General features: G+C 50.6%; 1 protein-coding gene across 1 annotated transcript in view; it reads left to right on the top strand.

Moving 5' to 3' along the window:
* The first annotated feature begins 4,830 nt into the window (after positions 1–4,830).
* The window catches only part of tmtc1 (transmembrane O-mannosyltransferase targeting cadherins 1), a 35,147-nt gene continuing 29,515 nt past the window's right edge, over positions 4,831–10,462 (top strand). Inside the window, exon 1 of the mRNA XM_030354711.1 lies at positions 4,831–5,227. Within this exon, the coding sequence (XP_030210571.1) occupies positions 4,965–5,227 (263 nt within the window). The 5' untranslated portion in view covers positions 4,831–4,964. The remainder of the gene's footprint in view (positions 5,228–10,462) is intronic.

The following is a 10,462-nucleotide window of genomic DNA, read 5'->3' as shown; positions in this document are numbered from 1 at the left end:
GTGTAAGCAGATGTGATGTAGAGTATGATCTGGTGCTGTAAGATCAGGTTTATCGTCCTCAAACAGACATTATGACATTAATAAGCCATCATTAAAAATTATGATTTTATATCTATTAGTAGTATTAATACTGATGCTGATGATAATAGTATGTGTTTTTATTAGTAGTAGTACCGGTATTAATAATGATTATAAAAGTATAATATGTGTTTATTGGTAATATTACTAACGATGCTGATGGTTACGGATGTACAGAATGAGCATGATAGTGTGTGTGTGTGTGTGTGTGTGCGCGCTACACCCCCTCCACCTCTATGTGTGTGTGTCCCCCCCCTGCTCCTCTGTGTGTGTGTGTGTGTGTGTGTGTGTGTGTGTGTGTGTGTGTGTGTCTCCCCCCTCCTCGTGTGTGTGTGTGTGTGTGTGTCTCCTTCCTCCTCGTGTCTGTGCGTGTGTGTGTGTGTGTCTCCCCCCTCCTCGTGTGTGTGTGTGTGTGTCCGTGTCCCCTCCTCTGTGAGTTAATATTCTCAGAGTGTTCTGGTGCAGCTTGTTGAAGCTCTGCTCCTGAGCTCCACAGACCGGACCAGCAGCTCTGGGGTTTTTTCTGTGGGTATGGCTGTGTCGGTTTGTGTTGGTGTGTGGGTTTGTGTGTGTGTGTGTGGGGGGGGGGGGGGGGTGTGGGGGGGGGGGGGGGGTGTGGGTGTGTCTGTGTGGGTGTCTTTGCATGTGTGTTTGCATGTATGTATGCATGTGTGTGTGTGAATATATTCATTGAAATGTCTGCGTTCATATCTGTTAATTGGTCATTAACCTCGTTAATTCATTCATAACCTTGTGCAATAATAGATTGGTGTCCCACTACTGCACAAGGAGAAACGCACACACACACTTAAGTTAATGTCAGCGTGTTGCAGCATAATCATTTTTCCTTGGGAGAGAGAGAGAGAGAGAGAGAGAGAGAGAGAGAGATTGTGCTCTAGCTGGTTAAATCTGGAGCAGAAATCACACGCACGCACACGCACACACACACAGGCTGGAGTGTGTGTGTGTGTGTGTGTGTGACCTGCTACAGGTTGCCCTTAACGGTCCGTTTTTGTTCCAGCGGCCGCCGCTCTCCGTCTTTACGGCGTGTCCACGCCCGCCGCGGCTAAAGGCTAATTGAATAAGCTAGGCTAATCACTTGATGTGAGAGCTTATTTAATGTCCCACATTTAATGTCCTACCCCCCCTCCCCCACTCCCCCAGCCCCCCCCCCCCCCACGCTCTTTAACGCACTTTTATCGCACTCTTCATAGCCGAGTGCTCCTCTAATTACTCCCCTCCTCTAACGACCCATTTGCCCATAAGCACCCCGGCACGCGGCGACGTTCAACACACACGCCGCGACCTCAACGTCGCGCATCGCCGGCCCACTCCGCTGGTTCACTCCGCCGCATCGTTGCCGTGGCAATCGTCCGGAGATGGTTATATGGGCCCGATTCACCTGGCCGGCGGCCATCTTGGCTCCACCCTGGTGGCCATCTTGGCTCCACCCTGGTGGCCATCTTGGCTCCACCCCTGGCGGCCATCTTAGTTCCATCTCAGCAGGCGGAGGGAACTGAATGCAGAACTCCGCAACTGGCCGCCAAGACTGAACCAGGATAGAGCCAGGATGGAATCGAGATGGAAACAGGATGGAGTCAAGATGAACGGTTGAAAGAAATTATAGCTCACCCCTCTTTTTTTAATAGACTCCACCAAGAGTACAAAGTATTCATTAAATCCGAAAAGTGGACCCCTGGATTTGAAAGGATTGCCTCGCTGAGTCTTCAAAGGGAAACAAGTCAGTTTCCGAAGGACCTCAAAGGCTTCACCGACCTCTAAGCAAATACGAACATTCAAATTAGAGAGAGAGGGAGAGAGAGGGACAGGGAGAGAGCAGGTGTTTCCATTTGATCGCCCTGGCCCTAGCAGTGGCTAAATAGTTTATGTTGTGATTACTGTGATCACGTAGTGTTGCATGCTGGGTAACAATCCTTGAGTTGCATGCTGGGTAACGGCCCTTGAGTTGCATGCTGGTTAACGGCCCTTGAGTTGCATGCTGGGTAACGGCTCTTTAGGGAGGTCCTGTGGTCGAGCACCTGTGGGGACTGGGCTGGGTCCTGGGGGGGGTATGACCACCACTGAACCTGGTGGTCATGAACACGGTGCTGAGACTACGTCAGGTACTATAACACCACGTGTTCAGACTACAACATGTTGATTGGATTCCTAGTGTGAGGGTGTTCCACTGTGTTGAGACTATAACATCTGGATGGTGTACTTAGTGTGATGGTGTTCTACGGTGTTCTGACTACGTCAGGTCATAGGACGTAGGGGCCTCTTACTCCCTGAGCTGTGACCTTCAGGTCCCAGAGTGAGGAGGAGAGATTGAGGAGAACTATGATAAGGGGAAGGAATATAATATCTGAAACATGTAACTGATACCCCTCCTTTTGAAGAGCTTCCCTGTTCCCTCCATCTCTCTCTCTCTCTCTCTCTCTCTCTCTCTCTCTCTCTCTCTCTCTCTCTCTCTCTCTCTCTCTCTCTCTCTCTCTCTCTCTCTCTCTCTCTCTCTCTCTCTCTCTCTCTCCCGCCCTCTCTCTCTCCCTCCCTCTCCCCCTCTCCCTCCCTTTCTCCCTCCCTCCCTCTCCCTCCCCCCTTCTCTCTATCTCCCTCTCTCTCCATCCACACATCAGTAGCTCCCTCTCTCTCTCCCTCTCTCCTCCTCTCTCCCTCTCTCCCCTTCCACACATCAGTAGCTCCGCCTCCAGTGTCCCATGATGACGAGGTTAAAAGAAGAGAGGAAAGAGATCAAGACCCTCAGAAGGTTTGACTCAACACTAAACGTCTTCACACCCTCTCTCCTACTCTCTCTCTCTCTCTCTCTCTCTCTCTACCCTTCTCTCTCTTTCTCTCTCTTTCGCTCTCTCCCTTTCTCTCCCCCCTTCTCTTTTCCTCTCTCTCTCTCTCTCTCTCTCTCTCTCTCTCTCTCTCTCTCTCTCTCTCTCTATTTTATGTTTTGGTTTCCCCTGAAGACAAAATCCTTCCTTAACTTCATCCCCTCTTCCCCCCTCCCCTCCTCTCCTCCCCCCTCTGTGATGTTCCAGATGAAGGTCAGGTCTCTGTAGGGACGGTCATCTTGTTAGACGGCTGTTTACATGACTCAGACACAACCCAGCACTCCAGCGCAACCCACAAACCACTCTCCTCCGGTCTGTGTGTGTGTTTCTGTGTGTGTGTTAGTTTGTGTCTTTGTGTTAGTGTGTATCTTTGTGTGTGTGTGCGACTGTGTGTTAGTTTCTGTATGTTTTTGTTAGTGTGTGTCGGTCTGTGTGTGTGTGTGTGTGTCGGTCTGTGTGTGTGTGTGTCGATATGTGTGTGTGTGTGTGTGTGTCGGTCTGTGTGTGTGTGTGTGTGTCAGTCTGTGTGTCGATATGTGTGTGTGTGTGTGTGTCGGTCTGTGTGTGTGTGTGTGTGTGTCAGTCTGTGTCGATGTGTGTGTGTGTGTGTGTGTCGGTCTGTGTGTGTGTGTGTCAGTCTGTGTCGATATGTGTGTGTGTCTGTGTGTTGGTCTGTATGTGTGTGTGTGTGTGTGTGTGTGTGTGTGTGTGTGTTTGTGTGTGTGTGTGTGTGTGTGTGTCGTCTGTGTGTTTGTGTTTGTGTGTGTGTGCCTGTAGCTCTAGTGTCATTTGGGCACCAGCTGTCAGCAGGATCACATCATCTAATGACACACACGTTTGTGAGCGCGCGCACACACACGCACACACACACACACACACACACACACACACACACACACACACACACACACACACACACACACACACACACACAGTAGAACATCCCCCCCACACACTCTCTCCTCAGTAGTAGTCATTCTGGTGACCTGGCCTCTGGTTGGAGCTAAATCATGTTTTATAAACCATGTTTTGGTTCAGCCCTACAGAGATATGGCTTCATTATCCAGCCTCAGAGCTCTGTCTGGCTGGGTCTGAGGGTGTCTGTGTCTGAGTGTGTATATGTGTCTGGGTGTGTTAGTGTGTTTATGTGTGTGAGTGTATGTTTGTTAGCGTGCATATGTGTGTGAATGTGTATGTGTGAGTGTATGTGTTTGTGTGTGTACGTTTGTGTATATGTGTCTGTGTGAGTCTATTAGTATGTTAGTGTGCATACGTTTATATGTGTGTGAGTTTAAGTGGGTATATTTTTTTAAGTGTGTATGCGTGTGTATATGTGTCTGAGTGTGTATTTCCTACTAACAGACTGCAGTAGTAGGGGCTGCATTAATTATTGATGTAAATTATGAACATGACTTCTCAAAGTGATTCAGCTCTTTTTCCGAGGCCGCTCGGCTGACAGTTTTACAAAGAATCGACTTTCGGGAATCGATGGTAAAAAAATAAAAAAAATAGAATAATGAACGCTTGAAGAAGTGAAGCTGAGACGCTTCGTGGTGTCTCGATGACGTCATGACCCGCCTGAAGCTGACCGCGGACAGCAGCAGTCGTCAAAGGTTATCGGAGCCCCCCAAAGAAGAGCTTCATAACAACAAGTAAAAGGCGGGAAAGAATGTCAGCGGTCAGCTTGCCTCGCGCACCGCCCTGTTACAGAAAGCGCTTAGTTTAATTAGTGCAATTAGTTGAATATTCTCTAATATCTCCCCGGTTCCCCGCAGTCCTGCTCTGAGCGGACCTCCACCCTATCTGCTCCCCGCTGCTCATTATAACTCCTAATGGGTCCCCATCACACCGGAGCCAGCCCAGCGCCTCCACTGCGCATGCGCTGGTAGGAGGTATCTCGCTGCTCGCCTCGCACTGCAACACTCGCTCCGTCTCTCGCGCAGCGGACCGACCAACGATCACGGCACGGCGCTTCATCACCGGACATGGCCCCTAGTGCTCCCGCTTCCCCCGCTCCGAGCGGCTCGTCCCGCGACGGCTGACATCATGACGTTCCCCGCACGGGACCTCCCGATGCGCGCGGCTGCGGCGGGGCGCTACGCTGCTCTGCTCGCGCTGTGCGCGCTGTGTTACGGCAACTCGCTCCGCGGGGAGTTCGTGCATGACGACGTGTGGGCCATTGTGAACAACCCCGACGTGCGGCCCGGCGCGAGCCTCCAAAGCGTCTTCACCGGGGACTTCTGGGGCAAGAGGATGGCGGACAACACGAGCCACAAGTCCTACCGACCGCTCTGCGTGCTCACCTTCAAGTAAGTTCGGGCGCTCCTGCGTCCCGTCCCCCCAACCGCCGAACTAGTTGACGTTAACGACCGACTAACTAGTTAACGTTAACGGCATCAACAGCTCGAGCGGCCAAATTAGTTTACATTATCGGCATCAACAGCTCGAGCGTCCGAACTAGTTGATGTTATGGACTCAACAGCTTGAGCGGTCGATGCTCTTCCGTGTTCTTGATCCGCGTTTGTTTATAATCGGACGTATTTTGCATAAATTGGAGGTCCGATTTCATCCCATTTATGCAAAGTAGGTCGGACATGGTGTTGGAGCTGACGTCATGATGGTAACGGCTGGGTCCGTGGGTGTTGGGTGCTGGAGTGGGGTGGAGGCGCATCAGTACTTTCTCAACTAGGCAAGACCCGAGTCATCTCCTTTCTAACGGTTTGGAGCTTTGTGTGTTATCGTCAAAGAATGTTGAACTTTCACTTGAACTGTAACACGTTAACGCAACAAGTAGTGTTGGTTTCGTCTTCCGTTCCAATAACTTGATGCTGCTTCAGTATATATGAGCCTAATCCTAAACATCTGTAGCGCGTTACATTCCAGCATGTTTTCGAGGGGGCGTGTCTGTTTTGGAAAGTGTTTAAAAAGGGGCGTGTTACTAAGAGGGGGCGTGTCTGCTATGGATGGGGCGTGTCTGTTTTTGGATAGTTTTTTCAAAGGGGCGTGTTACTAAGGTGGGCGTGTCTGTTTTGGATGGGACATGCCTGTTTTGGAAAGGGTTTCAAAGGGGCGTGTTACTAAGGTGGGCGTGTCTGTTTTGGATGGGACATGCCTGTTTTGGAAAGGGTTTCAAAGGGGCGTGTTAGTAAGAGGGGGCGTGTTACTAAGAGGGGGCGTGTCTGTTTTGTAAAGTGTTTTAAAAGGGGGCGTGTTACTAAGAGGTGGGTGTGTAACTAAGTGGGGGGCGTGTTGCTAAGATGGGGGCGTGTCTGTTTTGGATGGGCGTGTCTGTTTTGGAAAGTGTTTTAAAAGAAGGCGTGTTACTAAGAGGGGAGTGTGTAACTAAGATGGGGGCGTGTTACTGACAGAGGGGGGGCGTTTGCTTTGGAAAGTGTTATCAAAGGGGCGTGTTAATGAGAGGGGGGTGTGTCTGTTTTGAAAGTATGATCAGAGGTCGGGTGTTACTCAGATGGGGGCGTGTCTGTTTTGAAGGGGGCGTGTATGTTTTGGATAGTGTTATCAAAGCGGCTATGTGAATATAGGGGGGGGGAATTTCGGTTTAAGTGGGGGCGTGTCTCTGTAAAGCCAGATTACGTGATAACGTGTGGTAGCAGAGAAGGACTGTGGAAGACTTTAGGAAGCCTCTTCACAGCATCGGGCCGTATTGGTGAGGATCGTTCGAAGCCAAAGCAGTTACTATAGCAACATGTGGCAGTCCCTCTCCTGTCTCCAGATGTGTGCTGAAAGAGTGTCCGACTAGACACATCTGGCCAGTTCAGAGGAGGGCCTTAAGTTGATGAATTCAACACAAGCTTGCCTGACAAAATCCCAGCATCTCCTTCCTCTTCTCTGCCTCCCACCCCCCCTCCTCTCTCCTCCCCCTCTCCTCCCCCTCCCCCTCTCCTCTCTCCTCCTCCTCACGCCATCCCCTCTCTCCTCCCCCTCTCCTCCCCCTCCCCCTCTCCTCTCTCCTCCTCCTCACGCCATCCCCTCTCTCCTCCCCCTCTCCTCCCCCTCCCCCTCTCCTCTCTCCTCCTCCTCACGCCATCCCCTCTCTCCTCCCCCTCTCCTCTCTCCTCTCCTCCCCCTCTCTCTTTCCTCTCTTCTCCTCCTCCCCCTTCTCCTCCTCCAACCATCCCCTCTCTCCTCTCCCCTCTCCCTCCCTTCTGTCCCCTCTCCTCCCTCTCTTCTCTCCTCTCTCCTCCCATTTCTATTTCTACAGCCATATTCCGCCCCAATTAAAGTCAGAAACCATTCATCCTCCTCCTCGTCTTCATCTTTAAACGGGCCGTAAACCAAGACACCAGAACCATGAATCAACCACAAATAGGAATAAATAAATATTACAGAAGCCCGCCTTGGCTTCTGACTCTGGCCATTACATCTCCCCGCCTAGCCCCGTTGAGCCAGGCATTCATACCCTGTTGTACCTTTAAACACGGCAGAGAGTGGTTCTCACTCTTAAAAAAAATGAGGGGGGTGTTTTGTGTTGTGTGTTGTCTAATTACCTTCTCACTGTTACATTCTTTCACCCCCTCCTCCTAATCCCCTCCCTCCTCTCCTCCTCTTTCCTCCCGCCCTCTCCTGTCCTTCCCTCTCTCCTCCTTCCTCTCTCCTCCCCTCTCCTGTCCTTCCCTCTCTCCTCCCCCCCATCTTCCTCTCCTCCCCCCCCATCTCCTCCTCTCCCCTCGTCCCCTCGTCCCCTCGCTCCCGGGATTCCTAATAGATGAAGTATGAGATCGGAAATGTTGATGTTTTGGAAGTAGGAGGGGCCAAGACTGACGGGATTGTATCCCATAATACGCAGCACTCCCTTCCTAGTCGACCTTCCCGCCCAAATCCATCTGATGATAACACAGTTGTTTAGGCAGAAACTACAGATTACCATCTCCTCAGAGAGAGCAGATCTGGCAGCATCTGTTCTACACATGCGCACACACACACACACACGCACACAAACACAGACACACGCACACATACACACGCACACACACGCACACGCCCACACACCTTTCCGTTGTGAGTGATGACAGAGGCAGACAAATAAATCATTCATTGCAACATTTGCTGTCAACATCCTTTTACATTTGGCATGAGCGATGAATCCCAGTGTGGTTGTTCTCGGGTGTGATGTAATATGTAAGAGAACAAGCCAGTGTTTTAGCTGCTCTAAAGCGGAGATGAGGCCATTGTTTGTTGAACTGGGAAGGTTGTGCGTGTTCTGTGATGTGTGAATGTGTGCATGAACAGGGGATCAGACAATATTGTAAAGCGCATTGATTGGCCACTGGTTGGAAAAACGCAATAAAAATGCAGTCCATTTACCATTCCAGTCTAACAGTCTCTCTGTGCTTCCTGAGGTTCCTGAGTGAGCTGACGAGCGGTTTAAAATCTCCTACTGCTAAGGAAAGGTGCCTAAGTGCTCCCTTCCTTATCTCCTCATGGTCCAGTCTACCCTCTGTAGACTGGAGCATCATGTGAAAGAGCAGAGGAGGTCATGCTGTCTCACAGGTCCTAGCTGGAGGAACGTTTTAAGCGACGCACAGGAGGAGCCGATCTCAATGAGAGCGTTTAGCTTCAAGTTTGGACCTAGGAGACTATATTCCAACCGCAGTAAAGAGGTTAGATCTACACCGGGTGGTCCAGGTTTATACAGAAGGTTAATACGGCCTGGATGAACCCAGGGTGAGAGCACAGAGAGAGAGGTGTGGAGAAGCTTCAGTCGTCCGTCTCCTGAATGTTGTGGTTCCACCAGGGCCAGACCACCGTCCATAACATCCGCCCTAGCAGAATGACGTAGCCTAGTGCAGGAAGACAGACAGACAGACAGACAGACAGACAGACAGACAGACAGACAGACAGACTGACAGGTGCCCTTGAAAGCCGTGTGTGTGTGTGTGTGTGTGTGTGTGTGCGTTGACCTGGGGACGGGCCTGGGGCCGTGTCTACCTCTGTTTCAGTGATTACGGCAGGGCCCCCAGGACCCTCTCAAGGTGAGCACGTGTGTGGGTGTGTGTGTGTGTGTGGGTGTGTGTGTGTGTGTGGGTGTGTGTGTGTGTGTGTGCCCGCATGTGTATGTGGGTGTGTTTGATTGACTGACCTCGACTGATGCTGAGAGAGAGAGAGAGAGAGAGAGAGAGAGAGAGAGAGAGAGAGAGAGAGAGAGAGAGAGAGAGAGAGAGAGAGAGAGAGAGAGAGAGAGAGAGAGAGAGATGTATTCAGTGTTGTGGAACTGGGGGAATAGATCGTGGTGCAGATGTTTCAGTGAAACATCTGCTGTATAAAGAGAGGTGTGATTACATTTGTTCTGAGTGAAATCCCATTGCTAGTCAAAGCGTGTGAGAATTCACCCTACAGCGCCAGGTCAAAATAAATCACCTTAGTTCAGGCTAAACACTAGAGTTAAGTAAGCAGTGAGCTATTGTAATCTTCAGGTTGTGTGGCTGATGGTGTGTTGTGGCTCCAACCTTCAGTGAAGGAAATGCTCCCATTGTTTGAGTGTGTAGTAGGTAGTGTGAAGACCCTCGACACAGGGCTCTGTGTTTTAGATCATCCTCTTTACATCCGCGCTTTGTCTCCGTCGACTCACCAAAAGTCCACGAACAGCTTGTTAGAACATATCTGTCAAAACATGTTCTTCAAGATTTCCGCCTAAACACGATAAAGCAAAATGTTTCACACAGACGCCTACACAGAATCTCTTCAAATATAAATCGTGTTTTCCAGAGACGCTCATCTTTAACATTAATTACATCCATGACATTAAATCGTAATCTATATGTATTATTCAGGATTCTATGAGCCGTCAGAAAACAACCTTTTTTATAATTCCTTGGGGCTCAGGATCGTGTGTTGCAGCAGAACATCGTTCACGGTGTGTTGCAGTCTTATTGACGGCAGACATCAGCTCCAGAGCTTTACTCTGAGCTCCGCAGTGAGCGAAGCTCTGCCTCTGGGGAGCTGGAGACGAGTGGATTCAGCGGAGACTATCAGCTGAGCTGAAGAAAAACGTCTCCTCAGACAGGCTGAGGATCGCTCCGTGGTTCACGTGGATACTTGGGCCACGGAGAGTAGGATGTGATGAGGAGCTGAAAGGTGGCAGGTGGAGTAGCTAACAGCTCAAAGCTAAAGCTGATCCAATCACAGTCTGAAGACATGAGGCCACAGCAGAGCTCTGATAATTCACACCCCTGGTGCTGTCGGTGGGGGGAGGGAGGGTTCTGCTCTGCAGTCCTTCCGTGGTCCTGATCACACCGGGAACACGGGGCGTCCCAGCCTTATTCTGTACCCTGAGATGAGCTCTGGGACAGGCAGGGGGACAGGCAGGATGGGACTCGGCAGCAATCCACCGTCGAGTCTCCGAAGACCTTATTTCAATTGGAATGCAGCCCGCGCGGCCAACGGAATTGAAATTCTGTACAGTGTCCGGGGTGTTAACCCGTCACGTTATTCTGGAGAGTCACTTGTTAATTGGCATTTTTCTAAATCCCCGGGTGGAATTCAGAGTGTACCAGCCGAGTGGTTGTTCGGTCTCGCTCGATTGT

The sequence above is a fragment of the Gadus morhua genome, chromosome 4 (genome assembly GCF_902167405.1).
Source record: "Gadus morhua chromosome 4, gadMor3.0, whole genome shotgun sequence".
Lineage (NCBI taxonomy): Eukaryota > Metazoa > Chordata > Actinopteri > Gadiformes > Gadidae > Gadus > Gadus morhua.
This window is presented reverse-complemented; position numbering and strand designations above follow the sequence as displayed.